The sequence below is a fragment of the Cyprinus carpio genome, unplaced genomic scaffold, assembly GCF_018340385.1.
Source record: "Cyprinus carpio isolate SPL01 unplaced genomic scaffold, ASM1834038v1 S000006701, whole genome shotgun sequence".
Classification (NCBI taxonomy): domain Eukaryota; kingdom Metazoa; phylum Chordata; class Actinopteri; order Cypriniformes; family Cyprinidae; genus Cyprinus; species Cyprinus carpio.
The window spans coordinates 243,283-263,664 of record NW_024879310.1 but is presented as its reverse complement, the minus strand read 5'-3'; the positions used below and the strand labels follow the sequence as shown (position 1 = coordinate 263,664).

At 35.4% G+C, this 20,382-nt stretch overlaps 1 protein-coding gene across 1 annotated transcript in view; it reads left to right on the top strand.

Annotated features, from left to right (window-relative positions):
- LOC109073458 (cell adhesion molecule 1-like) overlaps positions 1–20,382 on the top strand; it is a 171,891-nt gene that overhangs the window by 96,997 nt on the left and 54,512 nt on the right. The window contains exons 2-3 of the mRNA XM_042755448.1: positions 7,638–7,656; positions 16,640–16,788. Coding sequence (XP_042611382.1) covers positions 7,638–7,656; positions 16,640–16,788 — 168 coding nt within the window. The remainder of the gene's footprint in view (positions 1–7,637; positions 7,657–16,639; positions 16,789–20,382) is intronic.

Here is a 20,382-nt window from a genome sequence, read left to right as displayed (position 1 = left end):
TTTGAAATAAATATAATTATTAGTGCTCCTCGCTGTGCACATTTCCTCGATGCTAGACAAATGAAAGCTTGGTTAGCCGAGATGAGTTGCCTCATCAGTTCATTCCCCTCATATCCCCTCACCCATCAGCTGTATTGTACTTGGTTATGTGATTTTATTAAAAAAAGGATCAAGGGTAAAATTGAAACAATGCTGTGTTGGCATGTACTATGGAAAACACAGCTGTTGTATTTTATGCACTCTTATGCGCGAGGGACAAGGGGACCCACCTTTATCTCTATTTGTATCTCTCAACAACATAGCTGCATGCCCAGGTGCTTTTGACTAAAGGTGATCTGATCTGCTGCTACTACAAATTACATTAAGTCTAGACCCAAACAAGTGCTACCACATATGATGGCGACATTTTGATGTTGCTTCTGCACTTGGTAGAATGTAGAATTCGGGCCTGAGGGTAGTCTATTACCCAGGGATCTGGATTGGTGGGTACGCAGGTGACTGAGATAAGCTAACAGGCTGTCGATTGTGTGGAGACACTGTTCTGTGTATGTGTTGCCGCTGTAGTTCATTGCCGTTCTTATCTCTTGCTTAAATCGATGATCTTACTGAAGTGTATCTATAAAGGTTCGGCTCACTATGGCATTGGCAGTGTAATTGGTTTTTTTTAAACAACAATACACAACTTTTAATTGGATAGATGATTTCCCATAGTATGAACACCCACTTGTGACTGAATTATAATATTTATAATGAATGTAGCAATATGCAGCCTCCCTTGCAATTGTGGTACACAACTACCTAAATCAGCGGTCCTTAACTTATTGGGCATCAGGACACAGACTGGTCATTAAATAGAACACAACCCAGTACCAAAATTGTTTTATCACACAAAAACAATAATGTCCTTAAACGGGCCAATACTGTTGCCCTGTAACTGCAAAGATTCTACTAAAAAGAACCCGCCTTGTATGAACATTTTGTTTAGGAATCACACTGCAAATCAAGTTGGGTGTGTTTAATGTATTTGAGTCACTAAAAAGAACCTACTATGGCGTCATTCATTTTGGAAATCGGGTACTGACAAGCAGATTTCAGAATCAATTCGATTTCAAACACACAGCTTTTGATTTAGCTCAAATTATTTTGGAGATGTATCAAAACATTTTTCTGTCAATATTTCGTAAGGAAAACAATGTCAATAATAATCTGCAGAGAATATTATCTGTCCATTGGAACCAGTAATAAGGTTCAAATTAACAACAGAGTCACACCACACACATTGAAGTGCTTTGTTTAGTTTTCTATAATAAGCGATACTAATACTTTAGTGTTGGATTTTACTGTCATCTATAGACTACTACAATTCACTTTATATTATTTAATAATGCACTAATCCACATCACCTGCTGGTTTGGCTTCACTTAAAAGTACGAGCATACATAATCGATCACTTATTTGGGATTTCACCTGTATCAACCGGTTTTGCAGTGATAATATGTTTGATTCACTAAAAAGAACCAAATCAGTGGTGACATCTTATTTTGGAATCACACTTATATTTATTGCGCTGCATGTGTGCTGGATTCATCTAAAAAACAAATAAAATCAAGTGGTATTATTTTGTTGAGAAGAAAAGGCAAAAAAACAACCGGGCAATTGTTGCGCTCGTATTTAATTCATTTCACAAAAAAGAACTGACTCTAACTGTAAGAGTCAGGTTTGGAATCGCGCACTAAACCGGTTGTTGCTGAATAAAACCGAATCAGTGTTGTCAATCTTTTGGGAGTCAGCTTTCCACTTGTTTGCGCTGTATGTGTCGTGTTGATTCCCTACAATACGACTGAATTATTTTCTGTAATGTGAATTTTAAAATGTGAATTTTTGAGTGAGAGACATCTACCTGAATCATTATATGCAAAGTGAAGTAATTATCCCGTGATAATTTGGAAATGAGGCACCGGTCAGTGCCACCTTTTGCATTTTCTCAGTTTTTGTAGAAATGTGTCCATGGCACAAGGAGAGATGTTTAAAAGTGAAGTCCACAGGTGGGGTGTAGTGCAGGTTTACTGACTGTTCTGGGACCTGTGTTCTGTCGTCCATAGTGGGAGGGATGAGGTCCCACTGTCAGCTCCTCTCACCCTTATGTTCTCATTATCCACCTCCTGTCCCCATGCTCCAAATGAACACACTCAGGGACAGTAGCACACAGCCATTCACCAACAGATTTATTATATAAAGAAATAGTGCATTATGTGGGAAAAAGGAAGAATATAATCTAATATATTCCTTTGCGTCTCAAATAAGCATTTTCATCAGTTGCGGGTTAGCTTTAAGGATTCTTTAAGACTTAAGTTGGAATAAAATATTAGGGTTGTAATGTGGTTTTCCATTGGAAAAATGGCCAACAATCAGAGCAAGAATAGTTGGTTCTTTTCACACTCTCTGATTATAATTCACACATATCCCAAGAGGCTGATATGGTCAGTACAGATGCCATCTAGTGAGAGAAAGCTCTTTCTGCAGAATATTGCTTTGATCTCATAGAAAATCTATACAAAGATTTATTTAGTGCGGTGACTGCGTGACATACAAGCACTTACAGGCAGCTTGAATAGTTTCAAATGTTCATTTGTTTCTTTCAGTTTAATTATATTTTACTGCAACAACGCATTCATAAAAACAACCTTGTGCAACCGGGTGGGAAAGGGAAAGGAGAACATGCAACAAAAACTTGAAAATATCACAGTGCTTATAAACACAATGATCATTAAAAGCGATAGTTTTATTTTACTCAGAAATTATAGATTGTAATTATCATTTTACCTACCCTCACGCTTTTTAGATTTTTAGAAAATATTTTTGTGATTTTTTCTTTCATTGTTAGCGATGTTACAACCATTCATAGAGACCAGGGGCTGTTAAAGGATCAAAAATAAAATATATTCATGGCCGGAGCAGATTAAGAATTTGGTTCATCACAACTAATTTGTTTCCTGGTTTCAGTTAAATAGGTGGCTGGTATTTTACCTAAATTAATTCCTTCTCCTCATTTTAGGGAAATCATTGTGCCGTTCTACTATATTTGTACTAATTTGTTCCCCCCTCATTGTAGTTTGAGATTTTAAAGGAACAGTTCACGACCCAAAAATGAACATTTGCCTCCCCAAGACAGCATATTGCCCACTGTTTCTTTGTTATTTAGGAAAGATATGATTGAAGAAACATATGGCCTGAGGGTGAGTTGCAGATTTTTACCAGGCAAATTTTCATTTTTGAAAAAGTAAATTAATACAGAGTAGCTACAAATTAAGTTGGTGGAAACAAGTACAACATTAATTAAATTACACAGCAAGGTTTAGTTTATTGTAACTGTTGTTCTAGTTAATCGTGCTTTAAATTTAGAGTTTTAATAAATATAATTATTACCTACAAAATGTAGATAAGGGTGGGGTAGTCAAATAACATACGATTTATAAAAGTTTGTAATAACAACACGTAGGTCATTAAAGCACCAAGAAATCACTATTTCACAAATGGGTAACGAGATCAAAGTGTTTTACAAGGCGGGGAGCTTTGTGGTGGATCCTAGCGTAGTAGACAGGACTCATCATGTGTCCTTGGGCACACAGTGGCATGGCATCACATTTTTCCCATCAGATCCCTGTTAAGGTACCAAAAACATTGAATCTCCACCCTACCCTTTTTACTTAAATGAAAGCACAGCAGGTCCACCTACAAGCTCAAGTCACCACCTCAGAAATGGACATACATCACCATAGCAATCAGAATGAACGCAATATGGGCCACGAATCAGCAGGTAACCAGAAATATTTAAATGTGAAATTAAAGGGAAATGGGGCTGAATATCACTGCAGGGCACAATTCAGAGGTCAATCTTTTAGTTGCTAATGGTGATATACTATCAGATAAACTATATATAGAAAAGGTGGAATAATGAGAGGGGGTAAATCAAAAACCTAGCTTATACTTTATCGTAAAAGGAATAGTGAAATGGGTTGAATTCTTCATTCGTCTGGTATCTCATTAATATTCCACCATCAGTGTTGTTTTAAATATGTAGTGACTTTTCTTTCTGAGACTTTTTTGAAGAATGGTTGCTTTCTTTTTCTGTTGTTCCATGGTATTTACAAATGAAAGTGGCTAAAGAAATATCATAAAGAAGTGGTCCTGTATGGCATGTGGCTCTATATTTCCAACTCTTATGAAACATACTATAGCTTACCGAGTTAGTTGTTATAATCACTGATATATATTAGCTTCAGTTTGACTCTGTACTGTTTGATTAGCTGACAGAGCAGGGTAAGTTTGGAAATTAGATTCAAGTTCAGTTGTTTCATCCGTATTCAGATATCAATACTTTTATGAATTAGTACGAACCCTCCACAACCAAAGTTAGGCCGACAAATTTTTTTTTAGTGAATAACCCCTTAAACTATTCATACTTGTCCTCGACACAAACACGGGGTCCTATAACTTCAGAAGACTGTGAAATAGAGCAAATAAGTAATATTGACCCCGTTATGATTCTTTTTTGAGCTTTACAGACCCCCCAAAAAACTTCAAAAAGCTGTCTCCACATGTTTGCGGTTTAAAGAGTTCTCTTATGCTCATCAAGCCCTGAATTAGGGCTATTCAATGTTACCTCGCATTAATGCATGCAGGTAATTTTATAACAGTCCCTTAATGCAGTTAAAAGTAATACGTAACTCAAAGTAACTACGAAAAATTACGTGAGCACAGGTTCTATTCTCAACACTTTTAATCCCAATTTAACTTCTCTGCTTGTGATCTACTGATCATTTTAAGCTGCTAAACTCCGGGAACGTTTTCAGTCCAATGATCCAGTAAGCGAATGCATTCAAACATTCCGTCCAAAACAGGGCTAATATAAAGGGAAACCAGGCGGATTACATCAGAGATTCTGCAGATAAAACAGAGACTTACCATTGCCATTTTTACGTGAATTAGTGAATCATCAATCCCAGTGTTTTGCTTTAAAACTGAAGCTCTGTCAGATTCTGTGATTGTCGACTCGGAAGAGCGCGAGTCCTCACACATCAGAGCTGCTGTGTTCAATACAGACTGAATGGATTGTCAACACACCACACATGCGAACTATGTTTTCTCGACTGGGATACTAGTCTTGCTAGTAAAGTTTTTGATGGATGAAGACTGCAATCAAGGTAAAGACAATTGCGGTGCATACAGGAGTCGGGACAGTAAGCACATCGTGAGTCCCTTTATAATATGTGTGTATGAGTGCTCTTGATGCAACTGATCGCACATTGTATTTATGCACAAGACACAGACATTTCCGAACGATCACGTTGTTTCCACACACAGTTCACGATAATGGTTTTATTCGTCATTGTGTATGTTGCTGAGTTTAGTTAATTCTGAATGGATCCGTATAACGTGTTAGTAGATATATGCAGTCAGCAGGCGGTTGGTTTAGGGTTTTTTTATTATTTTTTTTTGTCATCACCATGTGGTTCTGTTCGGTATTTTTAATTTTTTTTTTTCTTTTATATGTGCTTTATTTATATATACATTCATCTTTTCCCATGAATGAAATTGACCTCGTGTCCTGGGGTCAATTCAAAATCTCAAAAACAAAGATCAGAGTTAAAAACAAACTTTTGTGTACCACTGATAGTCATACAGGTGTTGGAACAGCATGAGGGGTAAATGAGGTTCCCCAAAAAGGTGTAATGTGATTTTACTGTAGTCCTTTTTCTTCAAATCCTCTACGGGGTTTTTGTAGATGTAACATATTGCACAAATGGCTGTTTGAGAGAAATCAGCTTTCAAATCATCTCCTTTTTTGAACTATGCCTTGCTAGCACAGCTGTCTACACCTCGGATGGCATCACAAATTGGCTTTCTGCTGAAATCTGACCATCATATCTTGGTAAGAAGACTGACAGCAGTGACATCTTCTAATCACTGCCCCTACTGACATTGCCATAGCACTCTAGCCTGATACACGTCAGGCCGATGCGGTTATTGACATGAGGATCCTCTATTTATAGCGCTGTATGTCTGCTGTGAGTGGCTGGGTGAATCGGGAAGATTTTTACATCAGTGTTTTATCATACACTGTCTCCATATAATGATCTGCTAGAATCTTGAAACGTCTGTGAACTCGATTGTTAGTTGGATATGGAGAATCTTGGACATCTGTTACATATTTGAGATATGTTCAATTATAATAATGCTAGTCCTAACTCTAATGTTTGGGAAATTTCCCTCAAGGCAAATGATGTGTTATTATAGGAGAAAAGCTCCAGATTTATACTTTTTTCTAGTGAGTCAATAACTGAATTCTTTATAATGTCAAAAAATAAAGACTTTTGGAGGGTGCTGACCTGACTATAGGTACAATGATGTCCCAGAAGTTTATTTTTTTTAAATTGAATGCTGCTTGGAAGTCGTGGTTTTCTTTTTTTTTTTCTTTTCTTTTTCTTATTAGATTTTCTTATAATTTTATTCTTGTTCCAGAAATTCAATCTTAAGAATAATAATAATAATAATTTGTAAAACTTTCTCATCGAAACAGAGCAGAATTGTTAATGCTAACTAAAAAATGTTACTACTTGAAATAAAATATATAAATTAAATTTAAGCTTATTTTTTTATTTCAATTACATATAGATTGTATTATATTTTTATTCTTGTTACATACTTTAAGAAAAGGAAATTTCTCAATTTTCATTTTAGATCAGCTTAATAAAAAAAATAACTAAAACTGAAATAGAACTTAATAAAAGCTTAATAAAAAAACAACTACTACTAACCTCAAATACAAATAATAAATTAATTGTAGTTCTATAAAAACTATATTATTAGCCATAGTGATAGTTAGTTAAAACCATTTAAATGTTTAATTTTTTATAACAGAGGTAAACTTCACACCTGCGCAAAATATTTTTTATTGTGCAACATTTCTAATAGAGGTACATTTTATGAAATTATACAAGCAAACATAAACTGTTATTTGATAGTATTAAGGGTGCATAAAATATATATGAAAGTAGCCTTTGCAAACCTGTTAAGAGCCTCACTGTTGGATTGAGTTGAAGTTTGTACTCGATAATTGGCAGCGGCACCTCACAAAGGTTCTCAAAAGTTGTACATTTACATTTCAGTAAGTGTCCAAATGATTCTGAATGTTTCTGTGTTTATTCAGCTGTAAAAAAAAATGTACATGCACACTTTGCATACAGATCCCTGTGAATACAAAATAAATCACCTCCCTTTTCAGCCAGTATCTCTCTTGTCTTTCTGCTCTGTCTGTGATGTCCAGCAATGGAAACTCTATAGCTCTTTCTTTCTTCTACAACAGTCTCCTTGACTTTGACAGGGATGGCAGTTTGCCATCAAAAAGCACAGTGTAACAAAGCACTTGAAAATAAAATGCTAATGCAGGAAAGAAAGAAGTGTGTGATCTCACCCAGTGGAGTCATGCCATCTTACATATGCTACGAGAAGATTAAAATCCAGGCCTGAATGAAATTTGATGCATGCAAAACTATCTGATGAAGTGAAAAGTGAAAGTTTTCTGCTTTTAACACTATTGTATGTGTGTTTTCCCGTTTCTCCTTACGCTTGCTCAGGAGCCGCTCAGACCATATCATGGTACTGCTTCTCTTCCTCTTCCATCTGGATCACATCACCTCTTAGCATCTTCAAACTCCTAACTTTTCTTTCTTTGCACATTGTTTTCCAGTTTTGCATGGTTTTACAGCTGGTATGCATGTTTTTCAACCTTAAATGTTTTTTCTTTGTTCTGATCCTAAGAATCTTCCATACCTTGTCTGCTTTTTTTTTGATCTCTGTTATTGCCATTTTAGAAGTTTTTCATCAAACCGCTTGTGCTATAATTAAAACACACCCAGGACCAGGTGCATTTTAGATTTCCATTGAATAATTCTAGATGAAACTCGTGATTGATTTACACAAGACTCATCTTTCTGAAACCTTTACACTCCTCTTTCCACTTGAGTTCCTGGCCAAGTTCTTCACAGATATTGGGAAATGTTACTCTAAGCCAGAGGTATAAAGAGTAATTTGTACTTTTTTCATGCACTACTGTCATTTTTACTTTATTCGAGTGCTTTTGAAATGGAATATTTTCGCTTTTTTAATAACAACTTTGTATTTTTTAGCCAATGTTGCCATTAAACCCTTAGAGAAGTCGTTAACCTTCAGCTATTTCAAAGGTTTTTTTTTTTTTTGGGGGGGGGGGTTACATTTTTTAATTATGCCATTTTTAAGGTTCCTAATATTGTTTTGGGAGTCTCCTACAACAGGTTTACATGCATGCAATGTCAAAAATCTCTTTTGTTTTCTGTGAAATGACGGGAACATGAAAAGATTGGGATTGTACAGCTGTGGTATCGTTGAAAAAATTAATGTCGACCACTGTTTTTTTGAAAATAAAACGAATTTACTTTCACAGCGTAGGGCACAGCATCTTCTCAACATGATATTAACCACACGGAAATGCTAAAGTATTTTGAGGGTGGGGTCAAGTTGTTTGCGGTCGGCCAGCGTAGAACATAGGTGGGCATTCTTCAAATATGTTACTCAGAGACGTGTAGCCATCACAGAAGTGAGATTCGAATTCCTGACGACTCGTTTAGGGTGATTCTTTATCAATATTTTTTTTTTTTTTTTTTTTTTGGAGAGACAATACCTTTGTTTACCGTGCACACCGTCAGCTTCACAACTTTGCAGATAGTTTACATTCACAGACAGCTACATTAAGCACTGCATGAAAGGGCAATTTTCGAAATGGCATAATAGGGGCACTTTATGAACCTTAAAATTAAATATCAATATTTAAGGTAATGAATTTAGTTAACACTCACATATACAATAGATATGTGACAAAGGTCTGTGGTATCAAAAGAGACCTTCCACAGTTTAACATAACAGTCCAAAACTGGTATGGTGCCTTTCTATAAAAATGTGTGCACCTTTAATTTGATGCACTTGGTTAAATTAATATTTACACTTTTACTCTAAGCAATATGGAGAGATGAAGGCTAGCAGATCAACAGCAGTTGGCTGAATCTTACAAATCTGCCAAAACACGTCGCAGTCAGTTTATCTCCACAATCAAAAGAAATAAATAAGAATTATATTTTGCTTAAAGAAAAAGCAGTTTGCTTAAATTATGCTTATTTTAGGACCATTAAGTGTTTTTTTGCACTGTGACATAATTTGCATGATATTTCCTTGAATTGTCAATACCATGTTGCAATAAAAGTTTCTCGTTATCATATTTCATTTATCATAATGTGGCATTATATAAAGTATGTGCATGTCTTGTAATGTCACTTTACAGTAAATAAAATCTGATTGCAATAATCTTTTATTTACAGACAGACAGACAGACAGACAGATAGATAGATAGATAGATAGATAGATAGATAGATAGATAGATAGATAGATAGATAGATAGATAGATAGATAGATAGATAGATAGATAGATAGATAGATAGGAAGATAGATAGATAGATAGATAGATTATTAGAAAATTATCACTAAAAATAATTGGAATAGTCAAAGTTAAACATCAGGACAGATTATGGTAATGAGGGTTTGCGGTGGTAAAAACGTTTTTCAAATAATGTCTTGGAAATAATGTCACAATTTAAAAAAAATCTAAATTGTTTTAAATGTAGGCTTTTTTTCTTTTTGCAAAATATAATTTATTTCCTTTTTTCTTTTTTTTATGGCAGGCTTTGTGATGTTCACACAGTGAAGAAAAACCTGGAAACACAACAGTTGTAAAGGCAGTGACTTTGAGGAAACCATTTTATGAAGAAAAAAAAAGGCATAAAAGAAAATTTTCTAGTCAAACAGATGGGTTTATATTCAGACGTGTAATCTATTTCAGATGACTTCTTCACAATGCAAAGACGTTCACTACTGCGTCTCGCACGCCTCCACACTCTGCAGTCAATGAATCAGTAATTCTTTCATGCCAATTCCATTCTGACAAAGCCAGTTCAAAAACTTCCTTTAATAGGGGCATAGTTCAAACCTACCTCATGCGTATGAATAGGTACGTCTAAGATGGTAAAGTTGCGCATTCAACAGAAAAGTAGCTATTTCCTTTTCCCAGTTGCATTCCCATTTCTCTTGCTGGACAGTGGAGAGGATGCTGTCTAAACAGCTGTTGGTAGGTTTATGTTTGCCTAACAACTGCATTCCATCTTCTGTTTTTTAGACTGTTTCCACATCAACCTGTTGGCAAGCAGCCATGACTCGAGAAGTACAAATGAAAATGAATATTTGATGTGTCGTGAAGAAGCCTTTAATAACCCTTCTAAATATTGATTCTTTAAATGAATTACCAAGCCAACTCTCCATTCAAATTGATATATAATAATTAATAATACTAATATAATATAAAATTAATAAAAAAACCATTCCCAGAGTACCTTTTTTATGTGTATCAACCTTGAGAAGTTCTACCCATGGGATCTGTTCTTAAAAAGGCTTTGAGAATGAGAGATATGCTATTATCATGAAACTTCACATGCATTAATTACATTTCTGAGTCATGTGACTCAAGCTGTAGAGCACTCCAATCCTCCGAGCAACTATTATATGGCATATTCGTAATAAAGAACATTTATTTTTCATTCATGTATTTGGCTGTGAGTCCAAAACCAAGTGAGCTGCCTACCTAGATGGCAAAAATGGTATTTAGATAGGCAGTGCACTTGGTTACCAGGAATAATCGTATATAATGAGCGCTGCTGAGAAGAGGTCAGAGATAGAGCTTGTTGTAAACGTGAAGGATGGACACCTTGGTGAGGTTATGAGGCAGAACTGAACCAGACCTGTCACGGCCTTGAAGGCTAAATGAATGAGTTAAATCAAGATCAGTCTTTTTAGCCAATCACATTTGGCTTGCTTGAGGTGACATTGTTGATGAGGTAGACTGCAATTGCAAAGATAAAAAACACGTTCATGTAACTGTAGTCTATCTGTCATGTTCACCTACAGCTTCTTTGTAATGACATAAATGTTTTTTTTTTTTACATGGACAGTGATTTGGCTATATTATTGTGTGCGTGCACATGTGTGTGTGTGTGTGTGTGTGTGTGTGTGTGTGTGTGTGTGTGTGTGTGTACCTACTTAACCATATTTTGGGGACAAATCTGTACCCAAAAGTGAGCATAACCTGACAAAATCTTCAAAAACCTCCATTTGGGGACGTCCTCATTTGTAAAACTGGTATAAAAATAAAGTTACCTTTTTTTTTAATTGTAAAAATGCAGAAAGTTTTCTGTGGGGTAGGGATGGGTTTAGGTTAAAAAGTGTATATAACTATATGCATAGAAAAACAATAGAAGTCTATGTAATGTCCCCATTTAGATTAAGTTAAGTAAACGTGTGTGTGTGTGTGTGTGTGTGTGTGTGTGTGTGTGTGTGTGTACCTACTTAAACCTATTTTGGGGACAAATTTGTACCCAAAAGTGAGCTAAACCTGACAAAATCTCCAAAACCCTCCCCATTTGTAAAAAATGGTTTAAAAATAAACAAAGATTTTTTTAAAATGTAAAAATGCAGAAAGTTACTTTAAGGGTTAGGTTTAAGTGTAGGGTGATAGAATATACAGTTTGTACAGTATAAAAAACATTACGCCTATGGAATGTATTTAGATAGCTAAGTAAACATGTGTGTGTTTGTGTGTGTGTGTGTGTGTGTGTGTGTGTGTGTGTGCATGTTTGTGTTGATTAAAAAAGTTATCTGTATTATCGTTTTGACTTTTGGGTTCTTTAAAGTTGAAGTACAAAACAAAAAGTTTGTCATTTTTGGACACTTAAAAATTTATGAAATTCGGTCCACCACACAGAAAATGTCAAATGATGCTGGAACATTTCTCACAACTTTCCTTTTTGCAGTGACTTTTGACCTACTAGTCTCAAGGGGATTTTTAGTGAATGTATAGTCAGTATTTGTCAGAGGTGCTAGAAGAGTAACCAGGTGCAGTTCATCTATGGACATTTGACAAAAGTCACAAACCCGTCACCTCGGGGACCCCCCCCCCACAAAGTCAACCTAAAGTATCTTATGCTCACCGACACTGCATTTATTTGATCAAAAATACAGTAAAAATAGTAATAGTGTGAAAAATGTTACAAATTAAAATAACTGTTTTCTATTTTAATAGATTTTAAAATGTCAATTATTCCTGTGATCAGCAGTAATTACTCCAGTTTTCAGTATCACAAGATCTTTCAGAAAATATTCTAATTTGCTGATTTCCTGCTAAACAGTCTTTTCTGCTTAACATTTTTGTGGAAACCATGACACACTACAATTCAAAAGTTTGGGTAAGATTAAAAAAAAAACAAATGTATATATATATATATATATATATATATATATATATATATATATATTATATATAATAAATAAATAAATAATAATTTTATTCAGCAAGGATTAAAAGTCCATGTAAAAGCAATTCAGAGGATTCTTAACACATTATAGAATGTTAGAAATGTATTGCTGACACGTTAACATGTTTTAAGACAACTATGTAGTACTGAATTGTAGAGAGATCGATCGGTGTATGATATCAAAACTTTGATGATCAAAGTAGTATGCAGAGTCGTCTACTCACAGATAGCTCTCGCAGTACTTTGATCTCATACATCGATCTGTCTGCGCAGCGCCTCTTGATGCTGAAAATAACTAATACCTACAGCGCAATTGGCATCAGTGGTTCGCCCGCTTAATCGCGAGTTACTGTCATTACTGTTAGTTACTAGCCTACAGTTTACTAGCTAGCTATGCCTTTGTCACGTAAAAGCATTTTACCAAATATGTATGGCTGTGTAAATTCAAATAAGCTGCTAGAGGGAGCATCCATTCAGGTTGTAGCGGCAGAGCCGATCCTCCCTATACGCAAAGTACGCATGTTGCGTAGGGTCCCCTAAACACCAGGTGGCACCCTTGCTCTCAACGATTATTTAATATTAGTTTCATTTTTGGCTTTGGCTAGCGGTTATGAAAAACATAAATGTCTCCCTTTCTACGTAACATCCAAATCAGTCGAATCATGTAATGTGACTGTCATATACAGTCTCGTTCCATTCTTGCGCAATATTTAAAAAATAGTTACATTTGCACTGAACTGTGGAAGAGATACTGTTCCCCAAGAGCTTTCCATGTGTGTGATTCGTGACGGACTGAAAAAAAAACAAATATAGGCTACTTTGCGCTTTGTATATGTCAAAATGTCCATCTTGGCGAGTTTTAACTAAACACAGTCTGTTATATCTGTAGTGAAAATAAACAGTTTAAAAAGTAATTGAATGCTAGTCAGTATCTGTGCATTCCATGACAGAATCCTACTGTATAAACCTGCTGCTGTCTGTCTGTTAATCAAACAACAAAAGAAAAAGAGAGAATTATTCACTGCTTTTTACTGAATATTGTATCATTTTGTTATGAATCAATTTATGTTTAATTTAATAAAGTGCTTTATTTTTACATTTGATTACTTAAATATAGGCTATTATAGGCTAAATTGTTTAATAGTTGTAAATATTTTTTATGAACGCACAGACAGTCAAATTTGGCTGGGTGGTTAACTCAGAACACGTATTTAATTTTGCTTTACACAGGCTATAATTTTTTATTTTTATTTTTTTAAAGTGAAAATATTTATAATCTTCCATTTCTATTTTAAATAAATGCTCTTGATTTGAACTTTCTGTCCATCAAAGTGTCCTGAAAAAATGCATTACAGTTTCCACAATAGATGTGAAGCAGCATGTTTCAACATCGATAACAGTAAGAACCCTTAATTAATAATAATCGAGCACCAATAATAATTGATGAAAACTGAGAACAAATCAACATATTAGAATATCAAAAAAGAAATATATAAAATATAACATATAAAATATACCCTTATTTTAATTATATCACAATATTACTGTTTTTACTATACTTTAAATGAAATCAATGCAGCCTTGGTGAGCATAATTTTTTTTTTCTTTTTTTTTTTTAAACAAAAAAAAAACATACAGTCACCAAAAACCACCTTGAGAATAGTAGGTTAAAAATCATACAGGTTTAAAACTACATGATGATGGTAAGCAAATGATGACAGAATGTTCATTCTCGAACTATTAATTGTCCAAATACTTTTTTGAGGCTCACTTATAGAAGTTCCAGCACAGGGCAGTCTGTAAAAACCTTCTAAATTATGCTTTTCCAGAGTCTAATATCACTTATGACCTAATGCTAATGTAGCACAGCTTCATAACATTTCAAAAACAGCTGAAGTGGCATTTCCTAGACGTACATGCGCTGAAACTCTTTCTTATGAGCCTTTTCAGTTCCGTCTGGGCCTTTCAGCTAGTGCTTTTTCCTTTCTTTTGTTTGGCATGATTGTGTCAGCGTGAAACTTGGCTTCACGGATGTTTAGCATCGGCCATGGCCACAGATTGTGTCAGCACAGCACCTCTGTGGTCTCACAAACACTCCCAGCATGCCTGACTGCTAATGCTCCTTCATGGAGTGGACGATGCTTTATCATCCCTAACGTTCACAACTCGGGAGGACAAGCTGAATGTGTTGTTTTTCCACGCCGATTTGTTGCTCTTGACTGGGACATGCAGGGCTGAGCTGGTCATAGTTGTAGTGGGGAAATTAAGATGTTTTTCGGGTTTCTGTAAATGTCATGAGCGCTTGAAGGCGTCTGATTGCTCAACCCATACAAATTTGCAGTGGCTGTTGTTTCACGGCGGTGCTAAAAGTAGTGTTTACCTCTGTGTGTGAGGATAAAGTGTTTAAAAGCATTCTTTGGTCATTTTTTATGCCTCAGCTCAATGGTTATAAATATAGAGCAAGGTGACTTTTGCTTTTCTGCTGTCTTCACCTGCAAGGTATAATGGATCCCCATTTTGAATGTAAACCATAAGGGAGTGATGCAGTCTCTAATTATCAGCTGTTACTGGCTTGCAGTGAAGTGTATCAGATACTTTGTGTTTGCCTGTGTGTTGGCAGAGCTTGCCGTCCAGGTCCGGGTATTATGCTGTTGAGAGCCACTGTTGATTGCCAGCTTCCATCAGCTTGTTTAGATGGAGAGGTTTGAATAAAGTTCCGCCGTGAGCAGCAATTACCAGCCTTCTCCTCTCGGTTGCTGAGAGCTGCAGTCTTGTAGCCGGGGAGTTCCACACACACCACACACAACACTGTAAAATCAATATGTCCAAACCGAGAACCCCAGCCGGTACATCTTAACATCGAACGCGTGCACGACTTCTACATGCTTCTCCAAACGTTGTTGCTTGTTATATTTATTTGCGTGTCACTCTTAGTTTCTTTCACACTCTGCAAATGTATGCACGTGTTATGCAAAAAACATCAGCATTCAAAGGATTCCTTATGAGAATTTGCATTATCATGGCAGTCATCTATTCAGCTTCAGCCTCAACTTTTACAATTTCATGATACAAGAGCAGAATGAAACAGGATCTGAATTGTAATAGTATTTTCAGGGTTTTTTGTGCTTAAGAAAAGAGTGCCATGATTGCCTCTCTGACTGAATAGCAAGGCAACAGCCAAATGAGAAAAACTGTGTTCAGTGGATGCATTGTAATTACAATCCAGATTGTGATAAGACATGCCAAATGTAATAACCTTATTCAGGTATTGCAGTGATGCTCAATTTTTTAGCAGCCTTGGCTCTGGAAGTGGATTTTTTATTCATTTTCTCCATAAGGAGTTCAAAAGTTCTCCAATAAAAAGTAATGAACTAAAAGTAGTGACCTCTGAGATGAATCACAACATGGCAAACTAATATTTTAAGCTAATAAGTGTATGAAAATTGAAGGTACAAGTTAGGAGACTGTATACTTAAACTTTTTTTCTTAAACCATTTCAAATTAAAATAAAAAAGTGCTAGTTATCAAGTTATAGATACAAAGTAAACCTCAAATTTATTTATAGTTTTATAATTATTAAATATAACTATATTTAAAATCATATATATATATATATATATATATATAAATATATATATATATATATATAAATTTGTTTATATACGCAATAAACATCAAATATATTGTATTTTATAAATATAAAATTTATTTTAATTCAATTATTTTATAAATATAAAAAATGCATGAAGTATAATGATAAAATATTAATAATAAAATATCAATTAAATATATAAATATATTTTATGTTTTATATATATATATATATATATATATATATATATATATATATATATATATATTGTATTTAGAGTGTACTGGAACTGATTACATAATTTGCAATGCTTCATGGAAGTCATTGCTGATCACGTTTGCCACTGTTATTGTTTCCAAGGTAACAGCGTCTTCTCTGATTGGTGGATTTCTTTCCAGGATTATCTTCACTAGGAACAAGTTTTTAAACAATTAAAAAAATCTAAATCACACTGATTTATGTCATCGCTCAGCCATTTCAAAGCTCTTGTACATCTTTCTCGAAAGGTATTCATGTTATACCATATGATTAAAATGAATGGGATTTATACTTCTATTGCTCTGTGTTGTAAGTCTTGTATGTGTTTTCTCTGGGTTACAGTGCAGGGTCAGAACCTGGTGACGAATAATGTCTCGGTGGTCGAGGGCGAGACGGCCATCATCAGCTGCCGAGTGAAAAACAACGACGACTCCGTCATCCAACTGCTCAACCCCAACCGACAGACCATCTACTTCAGAGACGTTAGACGTAAGCAGTACTGACTTCTCTTTCATGCTCACTTCAGTTCACCGCAGAAAATATCATAATCCATCCAAAGCCTGCATTGTTTTTTGCAGAACACTCCGATTTTACGCACCAAAACATCCCTGCAACCCCATGCAAATTCATAAGTTGGCACCTTGGCAAAACCAAGCGCGTCTCCTGTCGTTTAAAGGAGCAGCAAGGCATTGCATTGTTGACAAGGTCCTTTTCAATAATTGAGTGACAGAGTGTAATTGTGTCAGCCTGATTAGAGTCCTCTGAGCGGACCGTTTAGATTCCAGCCTTGAGATTGTTTAGAAGCTCAACGGCGCTCAGCATGCAAAGCATATAATCTTGCCTTCCCTGCTAAATAAGGGCCTTGATGAGTTGCCAAGTGACGGTCTGACCCGTCATCCGAACCTAGTTTAGTTAATGCATGGGAATAACCTCCTCATTCCCTCCTATGAAGCGTACGAATCACTCCTATAGTAATCTAAGATATGCAGATCAACGTTTTCAGAGGTATTTCATGACATTTCAAATGCAATGTACATGTGTAGCTGGCCTATCTCTCTGCGGGATCCCGTATCCTGCGGTTTGAGTAAATATTCAAGGACATTTGAAGTATTTGTAGATGTCTTGTTCATCTTAGCGAGTAAATGTTGAAGTAATACTCTGATAACAGCGTCGTACATTGTGAAAACAGACGTTTTATGGTCCCGGTTGCTATTGGGATTAATGCTTGTTCTTTATTTATGCATGGCCATATGTCGGTAATGCTTTTTTTCCAGTTCTACTCGACCTTTCGGCCAAGATTTCATAGCTTCAGGGAAAACTGGGTTATTTTTACACCCCCTTTCTTCAAAGAAACACAGTGATTGAATGTTGGAGTTAGAAACACATTTACGTTGCGTTATAACATTCAAACGAGAAAAGAACACATTGATCAAAGGTCAGGTTGGAATTTTGTCATGACTTTATCTAATTTAATTATGTGTTGATGGTACCTAATTTTCCTAGTGGGCATATTTTAGTGCCAGTTACATCCGACATAAGTTTTCCGATCCGTGCGTTCTGCGAGAGAGGGAAGGACAGGATATGGGGAGGTTTTTAGGGGAGGAAGATAGACAGAAAGAGAGGGGGAGTGAGCTTTCTTGCTGCAAGCTCTGACATTATTTCTATGGATGTGACTGGAGGGATGCTCAGCCCTCAATCTCTTTAATGCTGTAATGTATTATTCTGTTTAATGTTTACTGGGCTGCCAGCTCTGTTTGTGAGAAGTATGACCACTTGAACAATTCATAGTTTTATCCCTTCAGCACAGATGGCTGGCACTGTGCATTCAAAATGACACAAGAATGTGAATGTGTCTTAGCATATATAGCATGCACCTGTGGATGTCGGCCGATGATATATTGCACGGTGCGCTTTGTTTTATATTTGCATTATGATTCGGCAGTGGTATATTGTGGAGCGATGGCTAAGGTTTTATCACATTACATTCAGACCGCTGTTCTCATTTCCTGTCACTTACGCTAGAGCTGCTCTATAAGCCTTTTAAGAGCAACTTAGAATTAAACAGTGACTTTAACAGTGACGCTTGGAGAAATTGTCATTTTCATTTTCTCAAGACTTAATGATATTCGCTACAAATTACATTTCCCCGCTCAAAGATATTTTTGTCCCTTTTTTTTGTGAACTTCCCTTTCAGTGCACTCAGGAGAACTGAATTATAATACTATTAATGCCAAGAGGGTTTCAGTGTCATGTTATAGTGTCTACTGTATGTATAGCAAACTGTTATTCTCCTGTTCTCCTAAGAAACTTCATTCACTGGGGATCTTTGGGTAAAATGTAACTGACTTTGGAGGCATTAAAATTTCATGACTTCATTATTAGGGTACAACAGGTCTCACTCTCTTCAGTGTGTGAAGTCAATATGGTTCCACTTTGTACATCTTATGCCAAGCTATTTGTTGCAGTACTAGAAGTGTGTAAAGCACTGTAGTATTTTTATTTATTTGTTTGTTTGTTTGTTTGTTTGTTGTTTCCATGTAGTGTTTTAGGAGAAAATAAAAGAGCCTGTTACACCAGGAGAACTGTAATAAACTGGTGCTAAAAACACACACAAACACATGGATTATAAAAACATATATATTTAAAATATTATGTATCAAATATTTGTAAATTTGATTCATAAATTTGAAAAAAAAAATGGAACACTTTATTTATTTTTTAAAATAAAATATTTTTTAACTATAAATTTGCTTTATAATGAGCCCCTAAGGGGACATGGTGATAGAAAAAATATGAGATGGGAAGGAAATTACATTTAAATGCAAACTCAGTGTTGCTTAGGGAAAACACAAATGGTTAAATGCAAAACACTGAAATATATTTTTTCTCCCCTGTCTCCCCCTGTCATTATGTCCCTTTACGGGCTTTGCAGCTTTAATTTGTGCTTTTTTATATGTTTTTGACAATGTCACAAAATCTTGTCCAAACACAATGTGGTATTTACAGTACATTCCTTTCTGAAACAGGTAAAATTGTATTGAAGACAACAGAAGGGTTCACATACAATATGTGGCCATATACCCTCATTACAGACAAAATGTTCTACCCATTGTATTTTAATCAGTATAGGAAGATATATGATGTTTTGCAAGACATCTAACATGCTACATGTAATTTCCTGCGCCCCTTCTCTTTTCATTCTCCAATATGTGTGTCAATTTGAGGTAGCAGGCTAGGACAGCTGAAGAGCATCTCAAGCCAGCTGGGACACAGAACAATCAGATTCACTCAATGTCAGCCTTTTACGGACTCTGATGCTTTAGAATTTATAATGCGCAATAATGAGCCCTGTTCATGTGCAGGTTTGTTTTGCAGAGATTTATATCCTTCATATTTTCCCAGACTTCTGCAGCACTTTTACAGATGCACTGTACTGATGTAGTGAGATTACAGTCCTCCGGCATTACCTTAAGTCTGAAGTTATAGATCTGTTTGATGCATAGTGCACAAACTCCCCATATCAATTGCAATTCAGTCCGAGCACTAAGAATTTCAGGCCTTTCATTCCCTGCCCACCATCTTTCTGCTCAAAACAAGCTTGCCTCATCATTATTCTTAGGAAGGAGACTTACAAATGCTTCCCAGGTTCAGGGTTGGGATTAGGAGGAGGTTCTTAAAATGCACCATCAAAGGTCTTCAACTTCTAATGGAGTTGCTTAATTAGAGCTTTGACTTTTTGAACTTTGAGCGTGAGTTTGCTCATTTAAATGAAGCTCTCCAGAACTTCATGATATAGTATTATATAACAGTTAGTTCTGATCTTCGAATCTGATTGTCAGAGTAGAATTCCAAAAGTAATTCTATTAAAATTTTAACTGTACATTATACATATTTATTTTTAAAGTAAATTTCATAAATAATTACAATGACATGGTAATACATTGAATTAAACGTGAAATCTTGAAGTAGAAAAACTGAAATTGTATTTTCCTGTAAAACAATATCTAATAATATTTGTTTTACCCAAATATATATATATATATTTTTCCAGTGTTTTTGACTTTCCAGACCAGAGTATGTGAG